Source organism: Monodon monoceros, unplaced genomic scaffold (genome assembly GCF_005190385.1).
Source record: "Monodon monoceros isolate NGI ecotype Baffin Bay Population unplaced genomic scaffold, NGI_Narwhal_1 Super_Scaffold_21, whole genome shotgun sequence".
NCBI lineage: Eukaryota > Metazoa > Chordata > Mammalia > Artiodactyla > Monodontidae > Monodon > Monodon monoceros.
The window spans coordinates 41,884,605-41,901,396 of NW_021703778.1; the positions used below are offsets into that span (position 1 = coordinate 41,884,605).

The following is a 16,792-nucleotide window of genomic DNA, read 5'->3' on the forward strand; positions in this document are numbered from 1 at the left end:
GAGCCAATAAATACATAATAACAAATAGACATATGTTATATGAAGGAATGGTAGTATGGTGCTGAAAGACCAGCAGAGATGACAGAATTTCATATGGAACAGGACAGGAGTCAGAAAACTATGGACTACAGGTCTGTGGCCTACAGTAAGTCCCCTACATACGAACGATCAAGTTCTCGAACGTGTGTGAAGTTGCAGCTTGCCCTCCATCTCCTGTTGCTGACGATCCTTCAGCTCTACCATCTCCCACCTCCTCCCCCTCCTCCAGTCAGTAACTCTTCTTGCCTGTTCACTCGATGCCAGCCCCTGGATGCCAGCTGTTATACTGTACCACTGTACTTTTCAAGGTACTGCACTGTAAGATTAAAAATGTTTTCTTTATTTTTTGTGTTTGTTTTTTATGAATTATTTGTGTGAAAAGTATTACTATAAACCTATTACAGTACAGTACTATATAGCTGATTGTGTTAGTTGGGTACCTAGGCTAACTTTGTTGGACTTATGAACAAATTGGACTTACAAACACGCTTTTGGAATGGAACTTGTTTGTATGGAGGAGACTTACCGTATTTTTGTTTTACATTTTTAAAGGATTATAAAGAAAAAAGGAAGAAGAATATGTCACAGAGACCACAAGACTTCTGCAGAGTAAATCATTTGCAAGTAAAATATTTATTCTCTGGCCCTTTAAAGAAAAAGTTTGTTGAGTCCTAGTTTGGGACATCAGGGGTGCCTCTCTCAGGAGATGACATTTAATCTGGGAACTTAAGAAACAGAAGAGTTAGGGGAAAAAAGTCCCCCCCCCCCCACTGCCACCAAAGTCTTGTTAGAAGAAACTTGAAAAAACTTTAGTCCAAAAAAGCTTTTTGTTGGAAGTTGGCTTCCTTTTCAGGTAAGGATAGAGGGAGGTACATTTAAAGGGAATAAATAAATAAGTTTTTCAAAAAAACTCCTATAAATAAGTTTCTTAGGCTTGTCTTGATCCTCTTTTCTCAAATTCTTATATATGGTTGATTTGATTTTAAAATACCACCAACTTATTGTCATTTTTCCAATCCTGTGGCTTTCTCAGGTACCAGCCCATTTCATTCTAAGCTGCATTGCTCATAACAACAGTAGCAACTTTGATCAGTTATGTATTTACTTTCGAGCCAGGCATCCTGCTACGTACTTTCAACCCAATGTCCTACATAATCCTAACAGCTCTGCAAGATGATCACTAGTATCTGAATTTTACAAAGAAGGAGCAATGATCAGAGAAGCTGAGTGGGGAGCCCATGGTCATGCTGCTGGTAACCCATGGAGCCAGGACTGTGACCATGACCAGCTCAAGTCTTGTGTCTCAAGACTGGGCTCTTCCTTTTATGGGCACCTATCAGTATGGGTTCCTCCCTCTTTTCCATTTTATTTGTGGTGTTACCACCAGTTGAAAGCCCTTCTCACCCCACCACATCCCCCTCCTTTCACCTCCATGCCCCTGCTCTGCAAGTAGCAGAGTGCTTTTGCTACCAAACTTCACTGTCCAAGGCAAAAGAGGAACTAGATAGAACAAGAAGAGCTTTTCAAAATGCTGTCGTAGGGGGTCAGAATATGTGGCCTCCAAATGTGCCACTTTGATATAAGGATTATTTTGAGCTGAAGACAGTTGAGAAAGAGCAGAGTTGAAAAAAAAAAAGCTCTCTGCCCTACCCCACATTTGCCTAAAAGCAGGCTTAGACTCTAAATCATGGTTTTTAATTACCTCAAAAACCTTGGTGTTATTAGGGGGGACATTGCCTCAAGATGCCACTGAGCTTGTTGAATAGCATTGAAGGAGGGTAGACTTCCTAGCTTTCTAACTAGTCCCTTATCAGCTTCATGCTAAAGTAATTTTCCTTGGATAGGCTCATCTTTCTTCCATTCTTCCTTTTCATGGCGTCCCAAAACAGTACAGGGGAGGAAAAACTTTTTCCCTCTATCCTCCTAGGTTTGGTGGCTGGGGACCCTTCGAATTAAACTGACAAAAGACAGATTAACAAGAGAAAAACAGAATTTATTGCCATGCACAGTGCATATACTTGTGAGTAACTCTAAGGATGGTTAGAATCTGGGCTTAGATAGCATCTTCACAAAGAACAATACATTTGTAGAGAAGTGACAAGACAAACAAACAGGGTTTTAGGCTTCCTAGAGTGGCAAACTGTGGGAAGGTAAATCAGTCTGTGGGGCAAACTAATATAGAGTTGCTTTAGTGAGTTTTGTTATGTAGATTCCTCTTTGTGCAGCACTATGTTGATAAGAGTCTCTGGTGATTTAGAGTCTAAGCCTGCTTTTAGGCAAATGTGAGGGAGAGTTTTGGGTCTGCTCTGTCTTCAGCTCAAAATAATCCTTATATCAAAGTGGCACATTTGGAGGCCGCATATTCTGATCCCTCTACGACAGCATTTTGAGAAGCCCTTCTTGTTCTTTCTAGGTCTTCCTTTGACTTGGACAGTGAGGTTTGGTAGCAAAAGCACCCGGCCTGGAGCTAGGAGACCAGAGTGTAGTGCCAGCAGATCCCGGGCCAGCAGAGAGCTTCCAAGAGAGTCCCTGACCTTCTCTGGTATTCAGTCTCCTCATCCAGTACAGCTAAGGGATTGAACTCAATGTCTAATCTCTAAGATTCATCCATTTGCTTATGTGTCTGGATCAGTCAGGGTGTAGTCAGGAGACAGAAATCATGGCAATTATTGAAACAGAGAGAATTTAATGTAAAAAATTATTAACTGGGTAAGTGAAATGTTTGTAAAAAGTATACTGAGGTAGTGAAGGCAAGGAGCAGCTGCCACCCGTAGGACCTGGGGGAATAAGTTAGAATTATGATAACTTAGAAGCTCAGGGAAAGGGGGCCCTATGGAGCTAGCTCAGATCTCTGGAGAGAGGGCCCAGGCTGGCTGGTGCTGCTCTGGAAGGGGAGGGGAGGGGAGGCGGGATGTGTCTGGCTCTGCTTTTCGGATTCAGCTGCTGCTGCTGTGGAAGGGAATTGCTGCGGCCAGAGAGAAAAGTGTTGCACAGGTGAAACGACAGGAGCGAAAAGCAGAGGTCCCCTCCTTGAAGCCTCCCTCTAGTGCCCCCTACTGGCAGGGCCTAGCAGGGAGCAGCCTGCAAAGTACTTGTATTAGTTTGTGGACAAACTAGGGGCTAGAAGGATGGCTTTGGAGCTGAGAGATAACAGCTCAATAACTGGCACAAAGTTCACTGCTGGGATTGCAGACTGGTGGCCCAGAAGCCACTTAGGGCCGCATCTGATCCATAAACATGTCTTGTGTGACTATCACAAAAGTTAATCAAGCATCTGTGTCTGGGTTTGTTTTTTTAGTCTGACAATCTTCTTCCTGAGAAATTCCACAGAATTTCATCCTTCATGATTTATACTTTTTAGAAACAAACAAATGGGAAGGCAGCTTGGAGATTAGCTATCTCAATGATCCGTTTACAGATGTGAAGGTCAGGCCCTTACAGGGTGAGAGGATTTTCTCCCAAATTACACAACCAGTGAATGAGATCTTTGGGTTCCAAAGTCAGGATTCTTACCACTTCCCCTCCCTGTCTTGTCCTGAAGCTGGGTGTGCTCTAGCCTCTTGCCACTCAGAGTATGGTCTGTGGACCAGCAGCACAAGTCTTGTTAGAAATGCGGACTCTCAGGCCCCAACTCAGACCTACCAAACTGGAAAATCAGAATCTGATTTTAAAAAGATACCTCCATGATTTTTGTACATAGTGAAATTCGAGAAGTGCTGAAGATAGCTTTATTGAAGTAAGAAAAAAAATAGAACATTTATTGGACGCTAGTGTTTTTCTCTGGGGTGGGACCAGGGTATGGGGTGTGCAGATTGGTTCTTAGCAAATGTCCTGACCATTCCTCTGATTCTTATCTTCTCTTCCCCCAATTTGTAGGCCCACATATAGGCATGCAAACACCACATGTGCACGCACTAATACATGTGCATGCATGTGCTCCCTCTCTCTCTCTCTCTCTCACACACACACATACATACATGCACACACACCCTCTGAGCCATATATGATCTGGCCTCTGTCCTAACCTCCAGCCCCAATCCCTCACCAGGTGTCCCACGAGTACTGTGTTCTACTCACACTGAACTACTTGCAGGTAGTTGCCCAAACACATCAGTTGTTCTTTCAGCCTCCCTGTCTTTGCACGTGCTGTCTGCTGCTGCCTGCGATACACCCCCGTCACCAAGATGGAGACCTGACTGACTTCTATGTGTCCTTCAACAACAGCTCAATGTCTTTCTCTTGGAAGCCTTCCCATGTTGCGTGAGGTGTATCCAGGCTGTGCTCCTCCTCTGTGATTTTAAAATACCTGACATATACCTTTATTGGAGCACTGTTTCTCACCAGGAGATAATCACAGATTTTGTGGTTTATCTCCTTGAATGGAAAGAACCATGCCCCACTGAGCAAGCCATCCTGGGGACAAACCAATGAAGAAAGAATGAACGGATGCAGAGCTACAAAGTCTGACCAATGCTTATCCATAAAGAGCAGTGAAATATAGTAGTTGAAGCAGGGACTCTGAGGTCAGAAGTACTGGTCCCAAATCTTGATATTTCCATCAGTTGTTGACACTGGGGAGCTACTTTATCTCTCTGTGGATCAGTTTCCTCCTGTATAAAATAAGGATAATAACAGTATCTCCCTCACTGGATTGTTGTAAACATGAAAGGGGATCAACAATGCCTGTGAAATGCTTATCACAGAGCCTGTCTAGTGGCTAGTGCTCACCCCGTGTTTGCCGTTTTGCTGCTATTATATGATATATTAGGCTCCTTAAGTTTGTTCAGCATTTACTGTCCCATTATTTATTGCTGTATAACTCAGTGGCCTAAAGCAACCATAGCATCTATTTTGCTCATGGAGCTGCAATTTGAGTGGGACTTCCCTCCTCCCTCCCTTTTTCCCCTTCTTCCTTCTTCCCTTTCAATATGTTTTTTTTTTTTTATTCCAAATGTTTACTGACCAAGTATCATGAGAGAAACACAAGTTTTCTGTTGGCTGAATGGGATGTTGGAAATTCTTGGCAGGGAGTTGCACTAAACTGAGGCCAAAAAATGCTGGAAGCCTAACAGACCTAACTGGGGAAAAAAGTTCCCTCTCTGCTCTGGTCTAGAAGTCTGAATTACCAAGTATAAGGAATTGTGTGAAACTCCAGTGTGAACTGGACTGGTGATGAGCTCCCAGGGGTCTAACTGGGAGTGGGGAGGAAGGGCAGGGCATCTCAGATGTGGGGCTCTTGGCCGTGGTCAAGGTGTTAGGTGGGTTGTCTAAGTTTGAGGAAGTAGAACCCAGTTCTTTCCTGGGGAAAGCCTGGGTGGACACACACAGGGTTTGGGACTTTTCCAATTGGTTGGGGCATCAGATGCTGGTAGGAAACTAGCATGGGGACCAAACACAAAGCCAGTCTTGCAAACTAGTACCACTTGGTGAGAATAATAGGGAAGCTACAGCCTGAGGCTCACCCAAGCACCTGACCGAATTCATTCTTGCTGGAGATAGGTCATGGCAACAGAAGATGGTTTTAAGACACCCTCATCAGTGAGTAAGGCAATCCCACTTAACACCCGATGGCTAAGAACCGGGCAAGATTAAGTCTGCTGGGAACCAGATGCTGAAAGTCCTTGGCCAGTCAGGGCTGGATCAGGCAGATAAACTCACAGTCTAACAGGAAGACTAACCCAGACATTATTACAGTACAGCATGACCCAGGCCTGAATTGGGTTTGCAAGTCTTGACTCATTTTCTCAAACACAAGTGTCAGTGACCTAATACAGTGGGAAATTGCTCACTGCATTTTCTGAGCTATGGGCTGAGAAACTGGTAAAATTGTAATGGAGAGAAACCTTGGGTCCAGGAGCACAGGTCCAGCAATTTCCCCTAGACATCCCCATGTTTGACTCCCTGCAGATCTTTGCCAAAATGTCCCATTTCCCTGAGGGCTTCCTGAACCATCTTATTTAGAACTGTCACCTCCCACCCTGACTCTCCTTTTCCCTGCCTCTGTGTTACTTTTCTCTATAACACTTATCAGCATCCCGCTTACTGTATCTTTTACTCATTTATAATCTCTTTTCCCCAACTAGAATGTAAGTGCCATGAAGGCAGGGATTTTCATGTGTTTGTACCCTGCTGTATCCCCATTAACAAAAATAGCACTTACCTAATAAGAGGCATTTAATGAATGCTTATAGACTCAGGCATATTTCATGAAGTGACATATACGGAAAAGAAAAATGAAATAACATGTTTCATGACTTTGAGCGATGTAGAGGTGAAAAGTTACAATTCACACGAGGGAAGGGAATCCTAGTTAGTGAAAACCATTGACAGCACCAAAGTTATCATTTCTTTTCATCTCATGGAATAAAAATAATAAAAGAAGGAAATCTGCCACTGGGAAGATAAAGCAGAGCATAGTTGAATTGCTCCTTTTGGGGACCTACCTGCCAGTTGATTAACCAGCTAATGAAGCTCTTTGCTTTACGTGGGCCCTTCCCAGCACACATCTGCATAAATAAAGCATCCGCAGGTCAGGAGAAGCTTCCTTTCTGTGAAAGACAAATGATGTTCTTCGTTTGATTTACAGTCAAGGCTGAGCAAAAGAACACTTACCTAATTCATATTCAGTATTTCCACTGCATGAAAGACATTCTCCAAAATTTGCTTCTTGGGTTTAGTAAATGATGTACTAGCACAGTCGTTGATAATTAGTAAGTACTCAATATTTAGTAGGAAAGAATTATCCATGTGCTTCTGGGGATTTGCCACCTCTATGAGGATGCTTGCTGGCTTCATTGGAATTCCATAAATGTGTGTACAACACTGTATTTAAATGATATCATAAATTAACTGATTCTATTACAAGGCACATAGTAGTTACATGTGTTGAAGAAAGGATAGCTCATTGCGACTCTCTTCCACATTCCCCTGAGAAATCTGAACGTTGGCTGTGGCTTGGAAAAGGTCCTTCTTGGGTGTTTAATAAAATAAGCTGTCTTGTTGGGAATTGCTGTTTTCACTTGCACCATGTTTTTCCTTCCCATTGCACCCCATACCTGCAGGTATGGGAGCACCCCATACCTGCTTGGCCACAATTTTCCCTGGAAAATTTCTCTAACCATAACCCCACAAGGACTTTTGTAGCACCAACACTTTTTTTTTTTTTTTAATTTTTATTTATTTATTTATTTTTGGCTGTGTTGGGTCTTCGTTTCTGTGCGAGGGCTTTCTCTAGTTGTGGCGAGCAGGGGCCACTGTTCATCGCGGTGCGCGGGCCTCTCACTGTCGTGGCCTCTCCTGTTGCGGAGCACAAGCTCCAGACGCGCAGGCTCAGTAGTTGTGGCTCACGGGCCCAGTTCCTCCGCGGCATGTGGGATCTTCCCAGACCAGGGCTTGAACCTGTGTCCCCTGCATTGGCAGGCAGATTCTCAACCACTGCGCCACCAGGGAAGCCCACCAATATTTTTTTGCTTAAAAATAAAATGACAGAATTTCCCTCATCTGAAGATTATGCATCTGAAAAAAGATACATCAAACTCAGCTATGGTTGATCTATTTTAATATGTAAACCTGGTGAGACTATTATTTTTTGAATACCATTCCTAAGAAGTCACATTTGTCCCACATTTCTAATTGGCCACCAACATCTGTCACATTCCACCTTTTATGTCTGTAACACAGAATTTCTAGTATGCATTAAAATGGGCATCAGATTTTCTAAAATGTTGCATGGTCTCTAATCGCTTGTATTCTCTCTCCACCCTCTCCTCTCTCTTTCTCCTCCTCACAGGGCTGATAGTCTACCTAGGAATGATGGGGGGAGCCTTCATCCTGGGGGGCCTGGCTGATAAGCTGGGAAGGAAGCGAGTTCTCAGCATGTCCCTGGCCGTCAACGCCTCCTTCGCCTCCCTCTCTTCCTTCGTACAGGGATATGGAGCCTTCCTCTTCTGCAGACTCATCTCAGGCATAGGGTGCGTAATTACAGAGGTTCAGCTGGACCTTCCCCCACACCAACCCCAAGACCAGTGGTCCATCATCCATCCTGATACCCTGACTCTGAGTGGTACCTCCAGAAAACTTTGAACTGAGTTTTTGTTTGACTTCCAAGATACTGTGTTAAAGTTGAACCTTAGAAAGGGGTTAGGTTGTAAAGTCAGTCATAAGGTCAAAATAATCTGACACTGCCTTGGCCGGTCTTTCGAATTCACTGGGTTATTTCACCACTGAGCCTAAGGGTGGGACAAGGCAATTGGGTTCCTGCTATGACCATTTTTAGTGTCTGACTTGGTTCTTACTTTCTGGCATTTTCTCTCTGCAGTATTGGGGGTTCTCTGCCCATTGTTTTTGCCTATTTTTCTGAATTCTTGTCCCGGGAGAAACGAGGAGAGCATCTCAGTTGGTTAGGCATCTTCTGGATGACTGGAGGCATCTATGCATCTGCCATGGCCTGGAGCATCATTCCACACTATGGTGAGTGCACTGGCTTAAAAGAACCCAGGGGCCCTTGTTACTATGACACCTGCATCCGAACAACATTCCCTGTCCTCAGCCTTATTCCCACACTCACTCGCAGTTCCTGTGTATGACCTTGATCTTTCTAAAAAAATTCTAACACTGGAGACACATGGCTAATTTCAGTACACATGTCTTCCTGGAAATAATACAGTCTACCCTCCCTCACTTCCTCCCTCCTTCTCTCCTTTCCTTCCTTTTCTTTGAAAGGACTTCAACCTTCATCTCCTCCACCCCTCCCCCTCACAGCAAGTTAGGCTCAGTAACCCCATTTTATAGATGTTGTAACAGAAGCCAAGAAGTTGGTGACTTGGCCAAATTGATGACTTGGCCTTGGCCTGACCTTGGATCATGATGCCCCCTCCCTCTCAGTGTGGTGCTCTCATATACCTTCCATTTTAGTGCCTGCCGTCACTCTTTCAGCTGCAAACATGGAGCAGCCCTTACAGACAAGGTCTTGGTTTCAGCTGAGACAATTTTATTATCTTGGATAATTGCAAAAACTGGATTTTCTGGGCAGGGACTTGGCAACATTAACTTTCACTATTGGATTTTATTAAGAGTAAAGTAGGGAGAAGGCAGCAGTTTTGAATTTGATTATGCCTTTTGAGTATCCTGGGTAATATCATCATTACCCTTCAAAATTATGTTTGGTGAACCACTGATTATGGGTGTAGGCTTTGCCATCATCCAGAATCCTGCAGGCCATAGGGAGGAACAGAAACTGCCCCTGAAACTGACCAACAATTCTCTACCCATTCCCTTCCTTGGTGTGTGTGTATTTATTGAAGTATAGTTGACTTACAATGTTGTGTTAGTTTCAGATGTACAGCAAAGAGATACAGTTATTCTTATTTATTTATTTATTGGAGTAAAATTGCTTTACAATGTTGTGTTAGTTTCTGCTGTACAATGAAGTGAATCAGCTATATGTATATCTATATCCCCTCCCTCTTGGACCTCCCTCCCACCCTTCCTAACCCACCCATCTAGGTTGTCACAGAGCACCGAGCTGAGCTCCCTGTGCTATACAGCAGGTTCCCACTAGCTATCTATTTTACACATGGTAGTGTATTTATGTCAAACCTAATCTCCCAATTTGTCCCACCCTCCTCTTCCCCCTCTGTGTCCACATGTCTGTTCTCTACATCTACGTCTCAATCCCTACCCTACAAATAATTTCATCTCTAACATTTTTCTAGATTCCACATATATGCATTAATATATGATATTTGTTTTTCTCTTTCTGGCTTATTTCACTCTGTATGACAGACTCTGGGTCCATCCACATCTCTACAAATGATCCAGTCACTTTCCATTTTTATAGCTGAGTAATATTTCATTGTATATATGCACCACATCTTCTTTAACCATTCATCTGTCGTTGGACATTTAGGTTGTTTCCATGTCCTGGCTATTGTAAATGGTGCTGCAGTGAACATTGGGGTACATGTGTCTTTTTGAATTATGGTTTTCTCAGGATATATGCCCAGTAGTGGGATTGCTGGGTCATATGGTAGTTCTATTTTTAGTTTTTTAAGGAACCCCCATACTGTTCTCCATAGTGGCTCTATCAACTTATATTCCTACCAACAGTGCAAGAGGGTTCCCTTTTCTCCATACCCGCTCCAGCGTTTACTGTTTGTAGATTTTTTGATGATGGCCATTTTGACCAGAGTGAGGTGATACTTCATTGTAGTTTTGAATTGCATTTCTCTAATAATTAGTGATGTTGAGCATCTGTTCATGTGCCTCTTGGCCATCTGTATGTTTTCTTTGGTGAAATGTCTATTTAGGTCTTCTGCCCATTTTTTAATTGGGTTGTTTGTTTTTTTGATATTGAGCTGCATGAGCTGTTTGTATATTTTGGAGATTATACATTTGTCCATTGCTTCATTTGCAAATATTTTCTCGCATTCTAGGGTTATCTTTTCCTCTTGTTTACGGTTTCCTTTGCTGTGCAAAAGCTTTTAATTTTAATTAGGTCCATTTGTTTATTTTTGTTTTTATTTTCATCACTCTAGGAGGTGGGTTAAAAAAGATCTTGCTGTGGTTTATGTCAAAGAGTGTTTTTCCTATGTTTTCCTCTAAGAGTTTTATAGTGTCTGGCCTTACATTTAGGTCTTTAATCCATTTTGAGTTTTTTTTTCTGTATGGTGTTAGGGAGTGTTCTAATTTCGTCCTTTTACATGTAGCTGTCCAGTTTTCCCAGCACCACTTATTGAAGAGGTTGCCTTTTCTCCATTGTATGTTCTTGCCTCCTTTGTCATAGATTAGGTGACCACAGGTGAGTGGGTTTATCTCTGGGCTTTCTATCCTGTACCATTGATCTATATTTCTGCTTTTGTGCCAGTATCATACTGTCTTGATTACTGTAGCTTTGTAGTATAGTTTGAAGTTGGGGAGCCTGATTCCTCCACCTCCATTTTTCTTTCTCAGGATTGCTTTGTCTATTTGGGGCCTTTTGTGTTTCCATACAAATTGTAAAGTTTTTTGTTCTAATTCTGTGAAGGATGCCATTGGTAGTTTGATAGGGATTGCACTGAATCTGTAGATTGCTTTGGGTAGTTTAGTCATTTTCACAATATTGATTCTTCCAATCCACGAACATGGTATATTTCTCCATTTGTTTATGTTATCTTTGATTTCTTTCATCAGTGTTTTATAGTTTTCTGAGTATAAGTCTTTTTCCTTCTTAGGTAGGTTTATTCCTAGTTATTTTATTCTTTTTGTTGCCATGGTAAATGGGATTGTTTCCTTAATTTCTCTGATTTTTCATTGTTAGTGTATAGGAATGCGAGAGATTTCTGTGCCTTAATTTTGTATCCTGCAACCTTACCAAATTCACTGATTAGCTCTGGTAGTTTTCTAGTAGCATCTTTAGGAATTTCTGTGTATAGTATCATGTCATCTGCAAACAGTGACAGTTTTACTTATTCTTTTCCAATTTGTATTCTTTTTATTTCTTATTCTTCTCTGATTACCATGGCTAGGCCTCCCAAAACTATGTTGAATAAGAGTGGCGAGAGTGGACATCCTTGTCTTGTCCTTAATCTTAGTGGAAATGCTTTCAATTTTTCACCATTGAGTATGATGTGTGCTGTGGGTTTGTCATATATGGCCTTTATTATGTTGAGGTAGGTTCTGTCTATGCCCATTTCCTGGAGAGTTTTTATCATAAATTGGTGTTGGATTTTGTCAAAAGCTTTTACTGCATCTATTGAGATGATCATATGGTTTTTATTCCTTAATTTGTCAATATGGTGTATCACATTGATTGATTAGTATATGTTGAAGAATTCTTGCATTCCTGGGATAAATCCCACTTGATCATGGTGTATGATCCTTTTAATGTGTTGTTGGATTCTGTTTGCTAGTATTTTGTTCAGATTTTTGCATCTATGTTCATCAGTGATATTGGTCTGTGATATTTTTGTCTGGTTTTGGTATCAGGGTGATGGTGGCTTCATAGAATGAATTAGGGAGTGTTTCTCCCTCTGCAGTTTTTTGGAAGAGTTTGAGAAGGGTAGGTGTTAGCTCTTCTCTAAATGTTTGATAGAATTCACCTGTGAAGCCATCTGGTCCTGGACTTTTGTTTGTTGGAAGATTTTAAATTACAGTTTCAATTTCATTACTTGTGATAGGTCTGTTTATATTTCTAATTCTTCCTGGTTCAGTTTTGGGAAATTTTACCTTTCCAAGAATTTGTCCATTTCTTTGTGGTTGTCTGTTTTATTGGCATATAGTTGTTTGTAGTAGTCTCTTATAATCCCTTGTATTTCTGTGGTGTCAGTTGTGATTTCTCCTTTTTCATTTCTAATTTTACTGATTTGCACCCTCTCCCTTTTTTTCTTGTTGAGTCTGACTAAAGGTTTATCAATTTTGTTTATCTTCTCAAAGAACAAACTTTTAGTTTTATTGATCTTTGCTATTGTTTTCTTCATTTCTATTTCATTCATTTCTGCTCTGATCTTTATGATTTCTTTCCTTCTACTGACTTTGGGTTTTCTTTGTTCATCTTTCTCTTGTTGCTTTAGGTGTAAGGTTAGATAATTTATTTGAGTTTTTCTTGTTTCTTGAGGTGAGATTGAATTGCTATAAACTTCCCTCTTTGAACTGCTTTTGCAGCATCCCATAGGTTTTGGGTCATAATGTTTTCATTGTCACTTGTTACTATGTATTTTTAAATTTCTTCTTTGATTTTTTCAGTGATCTCTTGGTTATTTAGTAGTGCACTGTTTAGTCTCCATGTATTTGTGTTTTTTACAGTATTTTTCCTGTAATTGATTTCCAATCTCATAGCGTTGTGGTCAGAAAAAATGTTTGATATGATTTCAATTTTCTTAAATTTTCTGAGGCTTGATTTGTGACCCAAGATGTGATCTATCCTGGAACATGTTCCATGTGCACTTGAGAAGAAAGTGTATTCTGCCACTTATGGGTGGAATGTCCTATAAATATCAATTAAATCTATCTGGTCTATTGTGTCATTTAAAGCTTGTGTTTCCTTATTTATTTTCTGTTTGGATGATCTATCCATTGGTGTAAGTGAGGTGTTAAAGTCGCCTACTATTATTGTGTTACTGTCAATTTCCTCTTTTAGAGCTGTTAGCAGTTGCCTTATGTATTGAGGTGCTCCTATGTTGGGTGCATATATGTTTATAATTGTTATATCTTCTTCTTGGATTGATCCCTTGTTCATTATGTAGTGTCCTTCCTCGTCTCTTGTAACATTCTTTATTTTAAAGTCTATTTTATCTGATATGAGAATTGCTACTCCAGCTTTCTTTTGATTTCCATTTGCATGGAATATCTTTTTCGATCCCCTCACTTTTAGTCTGTATGTGTCCCTAGGTCTGAATTGGGTCTCTTGTAGACAGCATATATATGGGTCTTGTTTTTGTATCCAGTCAGCCAGCCTGTGTCTTTTGTTTGGAGCATTTAATCCATTTACATTCAAGGTTATTATCAATATGTATGTTCCTATTACCATTTTCTTAATTGTTTTGTGTTTGTTTTTGCAGGTCCTTTTCTTCTCTTCTGTTTGCCACTTAGAGAAATTCCTTTAGCATTTGTTGTAAAGCTGGTTTGGTGGTGCTGAGTTCTCTTAGCTTTTGCTTGTCTGAAAAGCTTTTGATTTTCCTATCGAATCTGAATGAGATCCTTGCTGGGTAGAGTAATCTTGGTTGTAGGTTTTTCTTTTTCATCACTAAGTATATCCTCCCACTCCTTTCTGGCCTGCAGAGTTTCTGTTGAAAAATCAGTTGATAATCCTATGGAGATTCCTTTGTATGTTATTTTTTGCTTTTTCCTTGCTGCTTTTAATATTTTTTCTTTGAATTTAATTTTTGTTAGTTTGATTAATATGTGTCTTGGTGTGTTTCTCCTAGGATTTATCCTGTATGGGACTCTCTGTACTTCCTGGACTTGGGTGACTATTTCCTTTCCCATGTTAGGGAAGTTTTCCACTATAATCTCTTTAAATATTTTCTCAGACCCTTTCTTTTTATATTCTTCTTCTGGGAGCCCTATAATTGAAATGTTGGTACGTTTAGTGTTGTCCCAGAGGTCTCTTAAGCTGTCTTCACTTCTTTTCATTTTTTTCTTTATTCTGTTTTGTGCAGTGAATTCCACCATTCTGTCTTCCAGCTCACTTATTCGTTATTCTGCCTCAGTTATGCTGTTATTGAGTCCTTCTAGTGTATTATTTTATTTTAATTTTTTGCATTACATGGGCCTCTCACCGCTGTGGCCCCTCCCGCTGTGGAGCACAGGCTCCGGACACGCAGGCCCAGCGGCCATGGTTCACGGGCCCAGCCGCTCCGCAGCACGTGGGACCCTCCCAGACCGGGGCACGAACCCGCGTCCCCCGCATCGGCAGGCAGACTCCCAACCACTGCGCCACCAGGGAAGCCCTTCTAGTGTATTTTTTATTTCAGTATTGTGTTGTTCATCTCTGTTTGTTTGTTCTTTAGTTCTTCTAGATCTTTGTTAAACATTTCTTATATTTTCTCAATCTGTGCCTCCATTCTATTTATGAGATTTTGGATCATGTTTACTATCACTACTCTGAATCCTTTTTTCAGGTAGGTTTCCTATTTCTTCTTCATTTATTTACTCTTGTAAGTTTTTATCCTACAAGACTTGCTCCTTTATCTGTGACATATTTTTTTTGTCGTTTAATTTTTTTTTTTTTTTTTTTTTTTGATGGGTGGGATTGTGTTCCTGTCTTTCTGGTTGTTTCACCTGAGGCTTCCAGCACTGGAGTTTGTAGGCTGTTGGGTAGAGCTGGGTTTTGGTACCAAGATGAGGACCTCCTGGAGACCTCACTCCAATGAATATTCCCTGGGATCTGAGGTTCTCTGTTAGTCCAGTGGTTCAGACTCAGAGCTCCCACCACAGGAGCTCTGGCCCAACCCCCAGCTTGTGAACCAAGATCCTGCAAGCCATGTGGGGAGGCAAAATAAAAAGAAAAAAAAAAGAAAGAAGGAAAAAGAAGAAAGAAAAAAAATGAGAACAATAACAAAGAGTAAAAAATAAAATAAGATTAGAAAACTAACATATGTTAGAAAGAAAAAATATATATATATAGATGAAGCAACAACTGGAAGGTAAAACAGACCCTAAATAGTAAAAAAGAGGAGGAAAAAAAAAAGCCAGAAAAGGCCTTGGCTGTGGGGGCGGTGGGGCTTAGGCAGGGGCAGGGTTTAGGTGGTGGGCGTGGCCTATGCTTAGGACTGGAAAAGGCCCTGGGGGGTGGGGGGTGGGGCTTAGGCTCAACGCAGCAGGAGGGGCCCAGGAGTGCCTCTGGCCTTGGAGGTCTGAGGACCAGGTCCAGGACCCCAGCAGGCTCACTGGGCCCGAGTGGGTGGGGGAAACGCTAGGTGCATTCTCCCCATCCTCTGATCCTTGAGGGCCCCACCCCATTGGCCTCTCTTCTTCTTCCCCCACTCCTTCCCTCCTATGTCCCTAGGACCCCAACAGCCAGAGGGGGCCTCAGAGAATGGAGGACCAGACCTGGGAGCCCAGCAGGCATCCCAGGGCTTGAGGGAAACAGCTGCCATGCCTCCCCTGATCCTCCAGTCCTGGAGGGTTCCCCCTCCGCCTGCCTCTCCTCTTTTGCACCACCCCCCGCACTTCCCTCCTATGCCCCTAGGACCAGTGCGGCCTGGAGGGGGCCTTGGAGGGTGGAGTAACCAGTTTGGGAGCCCTTCAGGATTCCCAGGGACCGATTGGGCAGGGGAAATGCTAGGCATGCTCACCCCGATCCTCCAAGCCCCCAAGGGTCCCTCCAGGCATGTGAACCCCTACCCCCTCCCAGCCACCCCTCAGGGGCACAGGTCCTGTCTGGCCTCCACTTCTCCTTCCCCCTCACTCCCCCCACATCCTACCCAGTCACTCAGGGGTTCCTCCCGTCTCCTTAGGCATTGAGGTCCCCCACCAGCGTCTGGCAGGCGCCCTAGTTGTGGGAAGATGTGAACTCCGTGTCTTCCCACACTGCCATCTTCCACTGTGCAGCTCAATTCTTCTTTTCAGATTCTTTTCCCTTATAGGTTATTACAAAATATTGGGTGGCCAAAAAGTTCATTTAGGTTTTTCCATAACATTTTACAGAAAACCCCAAACGAACTTTTTGGCCAACCCAATATTGAATATAGTTCCTGTGCTATACAGTAGGTCCTTATTGGTTATTTTATATTCAGTAGTGTGTATATGTTAATCCCAGACTTCTAATTTATCCCTCCCCCCTCTTTCCCCTTTGGTAACCATAAGTTTTTTCTATGTCTTTGGGTTTATTTCTGTTTTGGAAGTTCATTTGTATCATTTTTTAGATTCCACATATAAGTGATATCATATGATAATTGTCTTTGTCTGTCTTACTTCACTTAGTATGACAATCTCTGGGTCCATCCATGTTGCTGCAAATGGCAGTATTTCATTCTTTTCAATCGCTGAGTAATATTCCATCTTATATATGTACCACATCTTCTTCATCCATTCATCTGTCCATGGACGTTTAGGTTGCTTCCATGTCTTGGCTGTTGTAAATAGTGCTGCTATGAACATAGGGGTGCATGCATCTTTTTGAATTAGAGTTTTGTCCAGATATATGCCCACAGGTGGGATTGCTGGATCATATAGCAACTCTATTTTTAGTTCTTTAAGGAACCTCTATAATGTTCTCCATAGTGACTTCACCAATTTACATCCCCACCAAGAGTGTAGCAGGGTTCCTTTTTCT

General features: G+C 41.9%; 1 protein-coding gene across 4 annotated transcripts in view; it reads left to right on the plus strand.

Annotated features, from left to right (window-relative positions):
• SV2B (synaptic vesicle glycoprotein 2B) overlaps window positions 1–16,792 on the plus strand; it is a 203,239-nt gene that overhangs the window by 139,758 nt on the left and 46,689 nt on the right. For 3 of the 4 annotated variants that reach the window (XM_029238183.1, XM_029238180.1, XM_029238181.1), the window contains exons 2-3: window positions 7,829–8,009; window positions 8,357–8,508. The exons of the other annotated variant lie outside the window; for it this stretch is intronic. In XM_029238183.1, the coding sequence (XP_029094016.1) occupies window positions 7,849–8,009; window positions 8,357–8,508 (313 nt within the window). In that variant the 5' untranslated portion in view covers window positions 7,829–7,848. The remainder of the gene's footprint in view (window positions 1–7,828; window positions 8,010–8,356; window positions 8,509–16,792) is intronic. 4 annotated transcript variants of the gene reach the window in all.